General features: G+C 44.2%; 1 protein-coding gene across 1 annotated transcript in view; it reads left to right on the forward strand.

The window, feature by feature from the left end:
- LOC143961937 (uncharacterized) overlaps window positions 1–12457 on the forward strand; it is a 124172-nt gene that overhangs the window by 86300 nt on the left and 25415 nt on the right. Inside the window, exons 8-11 of the mRNA XM_077471270.1 lie at window positions 528–569; window positions 1636–1677; window positions 5351–5398; window positions 11749–11823. Of these exons, the coding sequence (XP_077327396.1) occupies window positions 528–569; window positions 1636–1677; window positions 5351–5398; window positions 11749–11823 (207 nt within the window). The remainder of the gene's footprint in view (window positions 1–527; window positions 570–1635; window positions 1678–5350; window positions 5399–11748; window positions 11824–12457) is intronic.

Genomic DNA, 12457 nt, shown 5'->3' on the forward strand with positions numbered 1-12457 from the left:
GATGGACAAAAACCAACGCGAGGGCAGCTATTGGCTGCTGGCTATGAACTTCCTTATTCTAGTCCGGTCATACGTCATCACGTTCGAATCCATCGGACTTTGGTGTGATTGTGTGTGGCCAAGTCTGTTCATTCGGAAAGTCTGTCAGAACTCTGTCAGAACTTCGTTGAAAGTCTGTCGGACCTAGTCCCTCGAAAAGTCCGGTCGTGTGTACGCGGCATTAGAGTTGAAGTCACTGGAAGATAAACAATTACCCAGAGAAGGGGCCCGACGTGAGACAGTTTTGAAACCTCTGGAAAAAATCTTAGCATATATTTCATCCTCATAGACTAGAGCATAGAAATATAACATTCCATGTTCCATTACAAATGTAATTGGAATTCAAATAACACAACAGAATGTAGTTTAGTTTTGTAATCTGGATTGGGATTGGAGATGAATTTGACCTGAATCCAAATCTCAGAGGTAAGATATGTGTGTTCTCTGTCATTGGATAACATTTCCTATTCTTGTTTTATCCTGTCCAGGTGAGAACATGGCCAAGGGGCATTCACGTCTGAGAGAAACAGGTAGGTGAAGAAGGAGCTTGTATTACTATCCAGCAATTTCTATAAATTATAATCCAAAAATTCTGTGTTTAAACAAACTAAATACATTTCCCATTTACACAGCAAGTGTTCAGAAGTATCAGTGCAGATATTCAAATAAACAAAAGAGAAAAACTGCCAACATATAACGATCAGTCAAAACTTTATGACCGCCCACCTAATGTTGAGTAGGTCCCGCTTTTGCCACCAAACAGCCCTGACCCATCTGGGCTTGGACTCCACTAGACCATCAGTAGCAGATCATTTAAGTCCTGTAGGTTGGGAGGTGGGGCCTCTGTAGATCGGACTTGTTTTTCCAGCACATCTTACAGATGCTCTATTGGATTGAGATCTGGAGAATTTGGAGGTCAAATTAACACCTCAAACTCGTTGTGTACCTCAACCCATTCTTGAACCATTTTTTCAGTGTGGTAGGGCTCATTATCCTGCTGAAAGAGGCCACTGCCTTTAGGGAATACAGTTTCCATGAAGGGGTGTACTTCAATATTTAGGTAGGTGGTGCATGTCAAATTAACATTCGCATGAATGGCAGGGTCCAAGGTTTCCCAGCAGAACTTTGCCCAAAGCATCACACTGCCTCCACCGGCTTGCCTTCTTCCCATACTAAATCCTGGTGCCATCTCTTCCCCAGGCAAGAGACACACACGCATCCGGCCATCCACATGATGTAAAAGAAAGTGTGATTCATCAGACCAGGCCACCTTCTTCCATTGCTCTGTGGTCCAGTTCTCATAGTCATGTGCCTTTGGCTGTGGACATGGATCAGCATGGGCACCCTGACCACTTTATGGCTACAAGGCCCCATACACAAACTGTAATGAACATTTTTTTCTACTTTCCACATAACTTCAGGGACAACATGCTGCCTGAAATATAACACTGACTTTCACATGGCAATGTAATCAGATAATCAATGTTATTCACTTCACCTGATGTGATATTAATGGTATGGCTAATCGGTGTATGCTTGCTTATGTGCGCTCTCATTGTCATTGGATAATATTTCCTATTGTTTTATCCTGACCAGATGAGAACATCATCCAGGAGCAGTCACGTCTAAAGGAAAGTGGTAGGTGAAGAATCCAACAACTTCTATAGTGCCACATGCTTGCTGGGCATTTGCCCATCTCTTCTGAAAGCCCTTCTCCTGGCAGGAGAAAAGCAGTGTAAAAAACTTGCCTAAAGTTGTGTCTTTCAAATGCGTTTCATTTGCATCGGGCATTCTGGCGTTCATTCAATTGGCCAGAATATGAATTCATTCTGGAGCTTTGTTTATATCATTTGTTATACATTTGCTGTATATTTCTTGCTATTGCCAGACATTACCACCAAAGAACAATCCAAAATAAATTCTCCTGCTCCTCACTACCATGACGATACCACATATGTGGCTGTTACAGTATTTGATGTTTGTACCCGTTGTGCGGCCTAGGAACAATAGTGCTCATTTTACTTCTTTTTTAAACACACTGATATTGATACCAATTGACCCTCTACCTTGATTTTTGACCCCGACCTTTGACTCTTTCCATGACTTTTGACCTTAAAGCCCTTGTACACACGGTCGGAGATTTCCGACAACCAAATCCGTCGGAGTAATTCTGACGGATTAATTCCGGAAGAGGTCCGGAAGTGATGTTGCATACACACGGTCGGACTAAATTGTCGGAAAATCCGATTGTACATAACATGATGACGTTATTTCGTTACGACGGGACTAAGTTCAGGCTAGTAGCCAATAGCTTTGGTCTAGGAATTTGATCTGAGCATGCGTGACACTTTGTCCGTCGGAGTAGGCTACACATGATCGGAGTATGTCCGATCGGAGCATTTTGTCGGAAAATTTTACCGGCAAGTTGGAAAAATTGGTCCGTCAGATATTCAGACGGAAACAGTCCGATGCAGACCACACATGGTCCGATAGGAAACATTCCGACGGAATCTCCGACCGTGTGTACAAGGGCAAAGCATTACTAAACCCACAACAGTAAAATCAGTCTGTATATGCAGAATTGCATGCTTGTTATACTCACTGTGGAACTTAAGGGGTTAATCCTCTGCATCCTCCCCCTCCTGCAGGGTCACTCTGGGCAAGTCCAGATAAGACAGAGTCAGAGTAGTCCTGCTGCACATGCTCAGTATGGTCTCTATTGCTGGAGAGAACATTTCCTGGTTGAGCTGAGCTTTTCAGGTCACAGGATATTGACATCACATATTTGGGCATGTATACAGATCCAAAATTACAGCCCAGTCCGTCCCTCCTCCTGCATGCCCAGTAACGAAAAAAGAACACAGTGGATGGGATGTCACATCTTGATTGATGGATGATCCGCCTCCCATAACTTTATGAAGGCTGTAGTGGAAATCTCCTCCTACCTGAACACTTAGCACTTGGATGGACCCTGCTGCTTATGTGACTGTGGTATACAGATCAGCCAAAAAGATATATGGTGTCAGTATTTTAAATATAGAAAGAATATTTATAAGCTATGGGCACTGCGGGGGGGGGGGGGGGGGGGGGGTGCAGATTAGCTATTTTCATATTACTGGGTTTAGTAACGCTTTAACCTTGACCCTGAGACTGACCTATATCAAACCCTGATCTAGCTATTTAATTTTACACACACTTCTTTGTTTACAGTTTTCTCCTCTAGCGCAAATAATAAAACACAATGTAACTTTCTCCATTTAAGAGGAAAAAAAAAAACACAGCGGTGGGCTGTACCATGATCGATCATTGTGATAGCCAATCAGAGGCTATCACAGTGACCGGGTGATTGGAAATCGGTCCTCTCATTCCCAATCGTTAATATGGGACCCGGGGCTCTAGGTGAGAACCCGGCCTCTGAGCTGGGAGTGCACTGTGTAGCACACTCCCAGCATAAATACAGATACTCATATATTTGTCACCACAGACAAAGACCCACTTCCACGAGTCCACATATATGCATAAAATCAGTGGAAAGGGCCTAAACAACAATATGACCGCTGATATTCAGTCACATCTTACTGCCATTTCTTTCCCACATTCACCATATCACATAATTACTTAAAATGCAAGACTTCTGGTCCTGCATTGTTCTTGATGAATTCAGAGAGGCAGCAAAGTATTTCACCATTACCCTCTAGACCACATGTGTCAAATACAAGGCCCACGGGCCAAATCCGGCCCACCAGGCCATTTCATATGGCCCTAGCCCATCGCTTGCAGCTGTGGCACCCCCTTTGTCTCTGCCCCACCTTGTCTCAGCAATTGGCAGCAGAGAGGAGGAAAAAAAACTCCTCCTCCAGACACTGCACTTTCTTCTTAAAAGCTCCACTCCAGCTTCTTCCCAGCAGCAGCACAATCTAAGGGGTGCACTGTGATGTAAGGGAGGGTGGGGCACTCTTGACTTCCGATGGTGGGGATGCTTTTGACATCTTATGTAAGGGGGGGTAGGGGTGCTATGGACATCTAGTCTTACAGATACAACTGGCCCCTTTCAGAGTAACCATAATACTGATGCAGCCCATGATGAAATTGAGTTAACACCCCTGCTGTAGACCAACATATGGCCCTCCCGCTGTTGCAGGACTACAAGTCTCTTCATGCCTCAGCCTTTGGGAGTCCTGCTTGTAACAGTCAGCCTTGCAATGCGTCATGGGAAATGTAGTTCCGCAAAACAGCTGGAGGGGCACAGGTTGGGCACCCATGCCCTAGCCTAAATGATCAGATTACAGTTGCTGTGGAAGGGGGCAGAAAATGAAAAGCAGAGTTTCAATGTTGATTGGAGATCATCTTTAAATGAACCATTATATTATTTCATTTATAATGAAATGCCTCCGATCCTAAAATAGCCAACGGGAGGGGTGTTTTAAAAAGAATAACTTGCTCCAAGCTCATCCTGGTCCCCAGAAGAAGGTGCCAGCAAGGGTGGGGACTTATGCACCACCTACCAATCCATCACAATTAGGTGGTTGCTCCCTCCCTGATGAACTGGCTTAAAGGATCTTTTTGACCCCCAATCAACTCACCATGCAGGTAGGATTGTAATAAGATCTTCATCCAGCTTCTTTCTTAGCCCTTGTACACACGGTCGGAGAATCCGTCGGAATGTGTCCTATCGGACCATGTTGTCGGATAATCCGACTGTGTGTGGTATGCATTGGACTGTTTCCGTCGGAATATCCGTCGGACCAAATTTTCCAACTTGCTGGAAATATTTTCCGACAAACTGGTCCGATCGGACATACTCCGATCATGTGTAGAGAACTCCGATCGGACCAAGTGGCACGCATGCTCAGATCAAATTCCTACATCAAAGCTATTGGCTACTAGCCTGAACGTAGTCCCATCGTAACGAAATTACGTCATCACGTTCTGAAAGATCGGATTTTTCGACAACTTTGTCCGACCGTGTGTATGCAACAGTTTCGTACAAGATCCGACGGACAAAATCCGACGGATTTGGTTGTCGGAATCTCCGACCGTGTGTACAAGGGCTAAGAAAGAAGCTGGCTGAAGATCTTAGTATCTGGATCACTTTTTCTGCAGGCCATTGGACCACCATGTCTTAAGACACATGAGGTTGGAGTATAAGATCACAGAGCGGAGTGAGGGACATGGACATTGTACACTACCAGATCTATGCTAAGGTCTTCAACAGGTGTATCTCTGGAAGACAGTGGAATTCGGCAGCATAGGACAGGTACGTTTTAGTAAACTTGCAGATTAATTAATGTCGGTTATCCTTCCTTTGCAGTGACGAGTGAACTGAAGAAGTCCAGGGATTTAAATAATGAAGTAGCAGGTAATTAAGGACCACGATAAAAACTGAGAAAACATAAAAACTACGCAACCTTCTAATATGTAAATCTCCCTGTCGTGAGGGGTGAGGACAACATTTCATCAAACTGAAGTTTGCTGTTAAAATTAGTGGATTCACATTTGACAAAGTAGCTGCGAAATTGCCCTTTAGGTTTTATATTTTCTGCAGGAAGTCAAAGCTCCATGTTGTAAATGCATTATTTATTCTCCACTGGATGTACATTGTTCATTACAGCATTGCCCCCCCCCCCCCCCCGTGGCTCTGCAAGGAACCTTTGTCAAGCCCACAATGGTTTCTTGCTTCCTTTCCACAATAAATTACTTATTAATGGAACCCAGGACCAGTGACGTCGCTAGGGGCTGGCTTTTGGGGCTATAGCCCCGAATCTGGGGCCCATAGCCCAGAATCTCTGCAGGGGTCCCAAAGGGGAGGGGAGGTTCTCTGGGGACCCTTATGTAAGTGGGGGGCTCTCTGGGGACCCTTATGCAAGGGGGAGGGTCTCTGGGGACCCTGATTTAAGGGGGAGGGTCTCTGAGGACCCTAATGTAAGGGGGAGGGTCTCTGGGGACCCTGATGAAAGGGGTAGGCTCTCTGGGGACCTTGATGCAAGGGAGAGGATCTCTGGGGACCCTGATGTAAGTGGGGGGCTCTCTGGAGATATATACACACGTGTATATTACTGTATATACATGTGTATGCCCACCCAAGCATATGACTTTTATTACGCTGCTATGGGCTCTAGCCCCAGATCTTTTGTAGACCTAGCAACGCCCCTGCACAGGACCATTAATTTTACAGAGAGAAGGTAAAATTAGAGTGTGAGATGATTGATCAATTTTTGCGTATTTTTTTTATTTTATTTAAATAAGTCCAAACAGCAAAAAAAAAAAAAAACTGTACTTACCTGACTCACAGTTTTCACCTGTGTCAGGGTGATTGTCAGATACTTCCAGCGAGATCCTGGGAATATTGGGGTTCCCAAACAGCAAGGGAACGCTTAAATATGATACAAAAAAAAACCCCTATACATCTCTTTTAAGTCTTTGAAATTGTAAGAAGAAAATGATTTCCTAAGCTTTGTCTTAGTAAAAAACTATCAATGACTGAGAGAATTTGGAAGAAACCAGTAAGGGTCTAGCTGAGATTTAAAGCGGGAGTCCGCCGGGACTCCGCGTTTTTTTTTTTTTTTTAAAGTCAGCAGCTAAAAATACTGCAGCTGCTGACTTTTAAAATAGTGACACTTACCTGTCCAGCGCGCCCGCGATGTCGGCACCCGAAGCCGATCTGTAGATCGGTTCTCGGGTGCTGCCGCCGCCATCTTGGGTATGGGAATCAGGAAATGGAGCCTTTTGGCTTCATTTCCCGGTTCCCTACTGCGCATGCGTGAGTCGCGCTGCGCAATGAGGACGGTCCCCGCTGCCTCTGGGATCTGTGTGTTTCCCAGCAGGCAGCGGGGCACTTGCAGAAGGGGGCGGGCACTTGCGGAAAGGGGCATAATCTACGCCCCTTTCCGCAGAGAGCTATCCCGGAAGTGGGTGCAGTTACCTGGATTATCCAGGTAACTGCACCCCCCTCCCCCCTGAAAGGTGCCAATTGTGGCGCCGGAGGGGGGGAGGATTCCGATGAGCGGAAGGTCCATTTTAGGGTGGACCTCCGCTTTAAATAACTTACACTAAACAGGAGGAGGGGGGAGCAGAGGGCAATACCAAATCACATAGGTTAAAAAAAGTTGTACTTGCCCTAAACCATCATTAGATATCAGTGTAGAGCAGAATAATAGTATAGTTTGACACAACAGAAAAAAAAGCATGCAAGTGGGACAGAACAGACAGCCTCAGCGATAGAGTGCTCTAGCAGCACGTCATTAAATATGCAGCCGTTATTTGTTTTCTTGACAATTGGCTTGGCTTTTAGACACCAACACAGCAACACTGTCTGAACCATATCATAAAGGCCTTTTTTTTTCGATTAGTTTCAGCAACAACACATTTTTAATCAAGTGAAATGTGGCTGGCTTTCATCAACAGATAAAAATTGTCCAGCAGTTCGCTGAGGCAGTCCCTGCCACTGGCCAATTTTTTTACACAGCTGTATCATCTGATTGCAAATTCTTTGTTAGAACACACTCTATCTGCCTGTTTTTTGTATCTCTGCATTTCCTCTGTTCTTCCAAATTAAAACTGTCCTGCCACTGGTAATTTTTTTGCACAGCTGCATCTAAAGCTGCAGAATAAAGCAATTTTACACAGTTCTACCATCTGAGGGCAAGCTCTTAATTCTTGTTTGTAAAATATCTACATATGCCCTGTATCTCTGCATTTCTTCAGTTCTCCCTGATTAAAACTGTTTGAATACATCTAAGTCTTGTGTATCTGCATTTAGTCAAGTTCTTGCTGATTAAAACCATTCTGCCCCTGGCTAATTTTTACACATTTGTATCAACTGAGGGAAAACTCTAATGCCCTGTACACACGACTGGACTTTCCGTCAGAAAAGGTCAGACGGAATCATTCTGTCGGACATTCCTCTCGTGCGTGAGCTTCATCTGACTTTTTTCTTTCTAAAATTCTGACGGACCTAGAAATAGAACATATTTCAAATCTTTCCGCGGGAACCAGTTCCTATCGAGAAAACCGCTCGTCTGTAAGCTGTTCCGACGGACCAAAAACGACGCAAGGGCAGCTATTGGCTACTGGCTATTGAACTTCCTTTTTCTAGTCCCGTCATACGTCATCGCATTCTAAATGATCAGACGTTGGTGTGATCGTGTGTAGGCAAGCCCGTTTCAGCAGAACTCCGTTGGAACTCCGTCAAATAGTCCTTCGGAGTTCAGTTCGACGAGAAGTCTGCTCGTGTGTATGCAGCATTATTTCTTATTTGAAAATAAGAAAAGGCTGAAGGCTGAATTTTTAATTTCTTGTTTGAAAACATCTGTGCCTTGTGTCGCTGTATTTACTCCTGTTCCTGCTTATTAAAACTGTCCTACCACTGGTCAAATTTTAGACAGCTGTATCATCTGAGGGCAAACTCTAATGCCACGTACACATGACCGGACTTTTTGAGGGACTAGGTCCGACAGTCTTTCCGACGGACTTTCGGCGGAGTTCCGACAGACTTTACGAATGAACAGACTTGGCCACACACAATCACACCAAAGTCTGATGGATTCGAACGTGATGACATACGACTGGACTAGAATAAGGAAGTTCATAGCCAGTAGCCAATAGCTACCCTAGCGTCGGTTTTTGTCCGTCGGACTAGCATACACGCGAACTGATTTTTCGGTCCGGCGGAGTTCCGGTGGAAAAATTTAAAACATGTTCTATTTCTAAAGTCCGCTGGATTTTTGCCAAGCAAAGGTCCGATGGAGCCCACACACGATCGAATTGTCCGACAGACTCGTTCTGTCGGACCTTTGCTGTCAAAAAGTTCGGTCGTGTGTACGCGGCATTAGTTTTTGTTTTGAAACACCTGACTGTGCCTTGTGTCTCTGCATTTATTCTTTTCTCTTTAATTAAACTGTCCTGCCGCTGGTCATTTTTTACACAGCTGCCTCTAAAGGGGGCTGCCTTTCTATTTCTTGTTTGAAAACATCTATACCTTGTGTTTCTGCATTTATTCATGTGCATGCGGAATAAAGCTGTCCTACCACTGGGCAAATTTTATACAGTTCTACCATCTGAGGCAAGTTCTTAATTCTTGTTTGTAAAATATCTATCTATGCCCTGTATCTCTGCCCTGCATTTCTCCAGTTCTCCCTAATTAAAACCATCCTGCCACTGGTAATTTTTTTTAAACAGCTGCATGTAAATGGGCTGTCTTTTTTAATTCTTGTTTAAAAAACACCTGTGCCTTGTGTCTGAGCATTTACTCCCATTCTTTCTGATTGAAGCTATCCTACTGCTGGACAATTTTTAAACATTTTTGTTATCTGAGGCAAACTCTTACGACGTGTACACACGACCGGACTTTTCGACAGCAAAGGTCCGACTAAACGAATCCGTTGGACAAATCGACTTCATCGGACCTTTGCTGTCAAAAAACCAGACGGACTTTAGAAATAGAACATGTTTCATATTTTTCAGACGGACTCCAGTCCGGTCGAAAAATCAGTTTGTCTGTATGCTAGTCCGACGGACAAGGGCAGCTATTGGCTACTAGCTACGAACTTCCTTATTCTAGTCCGGTTATATGTCATCACGTTCTAATCAGTCGGACTTTGGTGTAGGCAAGTCCGTTTCATCGTAACTCTGTTGGAACTCCGTTTAAAAGTCCTCCGCAGTTCAGTCCGTCGAAAGTCTGGTCGTGTGTACACGTTAGTTCTTGCTTGATTGTTTTAATTCTTGCTTGAAGGTATCTGTGCCTTGTATCTCTGCATTTACTCCTGTTTTTGCTGATTAAAACTGTCCTGCCACTTGACATTTTGTGCACAGATGTATCATCTGAGGGTAAAATAAATCTACATTTTTTTTCTGTTCCACTGAAAACTATTCTGCCGCTTGACATTTTTTACACAGCTGCATTTAAAGGGACTAACTTTTTAATTCTTGGCCAATTGCATCTGAGGGCTGACTTTTAAATGCTTGTTTCAAGACATCTGTGCCTTGCATCTCTGCATTTACTCATGTCCTTGCTGATTAAAAAATGGCTTACCACTGGCCAATTTTTACACAGCTGCATCAACTGAAGCCAAACTGTTAATTCTTGTTTGAAAAACCTGACCGGTGCCTTGTGTCTCTGCATTTCTTCTTTTCTCTTGCATTAAAACATGTCCTGCCACTGACCGTTTTTTTTCACAGCTGCATCTGAGGGCTAATTCTTGTTTAAAAATTGCTGTGCCTTGTGTCTCTGTATTTACTCATATACTTGCTAATTAAAACTGTCCTGCTACTGGGCAATTTTTTCAATGCTGTATCATCTTAAGGCTTCATTTTATTTGAATATATATGCGTGTGCATTTACTCCTGTTCTTGCTGATTAACCAGTTCCCGCCTGGCCAATAGCAGATTGACGGCCAGGTGGATGCTTTGCCGACGTGAGTGTCATATGATGTCATGTCAGGATGCACCAATCGTGCAGCCGCAGGGCCCATGCAATGGCGTGATCCATCACCGGCTATGTCCACGGGACACAGCCGATGACTGATCAGAGTACCAGCTCGCTGCCAGTACCATGTGGCCACCGTGACGAATCACAGCAGGTCACATGACAGTTGTACACAATAGATGGCTTTCTTTCAAGACATCCAATGTGTACAAATGTGTTGCTAACTGTGATTGGTCAATTTGATCACATGGTACCAGACAGGGCCAATCACAGCCCATCTGTACCATGTGATTAGCTTTGACCAATCACAGCTAATCACAACAAAACAGACTGCATGATTCAGTTTCATTCACTAAAATTCTTGCTTGTAATATACTGCTATAAGCAAACTTAAACCCTTAGCGCCCATCGTACGCACATATGCAGCCTTGGCTTTAAGGGGTTATATCGTGATGATGCATGCAGCTGCCGTACCATTTTTAGAGCGGGCAGTCTGCTCTTCAGAGATAACAACCGATGCGGCTAAAAGCCATTTGGCTGTTATCCCAGAGGAGCGGAAGTACAAACACACACGTGTGAATATCAGTAAAGCAGCAGATGGTGTCAGTAGAGCAGAGATTGGTGTCAGTAGTTTTTATTTGTATTATTTTTTTACCGTTTTATTTATTTATTTATTTATTTACAATTTTCTTAGGAGCCCCACTGGGGGGGGGGGGCTTTGGTGAAATATCTAATGTCTGTCTTAATTGTGAAAGAAAGGGACTGTGGGAGAGGAGGGAAGCCGGCAGCGCTGTGGGGGAAAGGGGGCCTGGGCAGATGTGCTTGAACCAATCCCCCCTGCAGTGTAAACCGAGAAGCTGGCAACGCTGCAGGGGGAGGCAGAAGAGGATTGGTGTCTGCAATAAGATAGTACAGCCGGCCCTCTTGCTCAGCAAATGCCTGGGCTCCCCTTTTTAACTGATGGGGCCCCGGGCCCGGTACAGGAGGGCTGGTTGTACTGCCTTATCAGCAGCCTTGTATATATGGCCACATCACATTGTTCTCCCTGCGTAAGCACTTCTCTTAAGGCAGAGCCAGTACGAGGGAGATCTTTCCCATCTCCCCGCCTGCACACAGAGCAATAATGTGCACAAGATAATTAGGGTGTGCCCAGGCACACCCTGCTAGCCCTGTGTGCATGTCCATGTCTATAGCCCTGAAGGAAAATCTCTTTCCCTCTCATTGTTCATGTGTATAGAGGGGAGCAGCTCTGCAGCCAAGGTAACCTGCCATTCTTTGTATTACAGGTTCTCTTTTCAACAAGATTCAGAGGAATTTTGGAGTTGTGGGGAAACTCCTAGAAGAGGTCAGGAAGATGAATAGTGAGTTTCTCATTTTGCACCCACCCTAAAAAATTTGCGGAGCTATTTGTTGCTTAAACCTGCATACAGTATATATTTGTTCCCTCTAAATGGAAGCAAAAAAAAACACAATTTTTTTTAAGCCATTTTCTTACCAGGTTGAATGTTATTTATTCATACAGAATAGAGTAAAATCGGGAAAACACCATAATATGAGTGTGAGATGGAGCTTACCATCATAGGTAATTATTTCCTCTGATCATCAGTTCCATTTAGTGGAGATAAGGTGGCATTTTCCTGATTCAGTCTATGAGGAACATTTGACCTGGAGAGAAAATGGCCTAATAACATTCAATATTGTCCCCATTTCCACAGAATGTGCATGCGGTTTCATAGGACAAATAACTATGCTGTTTTTTTTTTTATATAAATACAACCCCCTAATGGCGCGTACACACGCTCGGAAATTTCCAAGAACAAATGTTCGATGTGAGCTTGTTGTCGGAAATTCCGACCGTGTGTAGGCTCCATCGGACATTTGCTGTCAGAATTTCTGACAACAAATCTTTGAGAGCTGGATCTCAAATTTTCCGACAACAAAGTCCGTTCTCGTAAATTCTGAGCGTGTGTAGACACTTCTGACGCACAAAATTCC

Source organism: Lithobates pipiens, unplaced genomic scaffold (assembly GCF_037356315.1).
Source record: "Lithobates pipiens isolate NorthernLeopardFrog02 unplaced genomic scaffold, aLitPip1_a1.2 Scaffold_8, whole genome shotgun sequence".
NCBI lineage: Eukaryota > Metazoa > Chordata > Amphibia > Anura > Ranidae > Lithobates > Lithobates pipiens.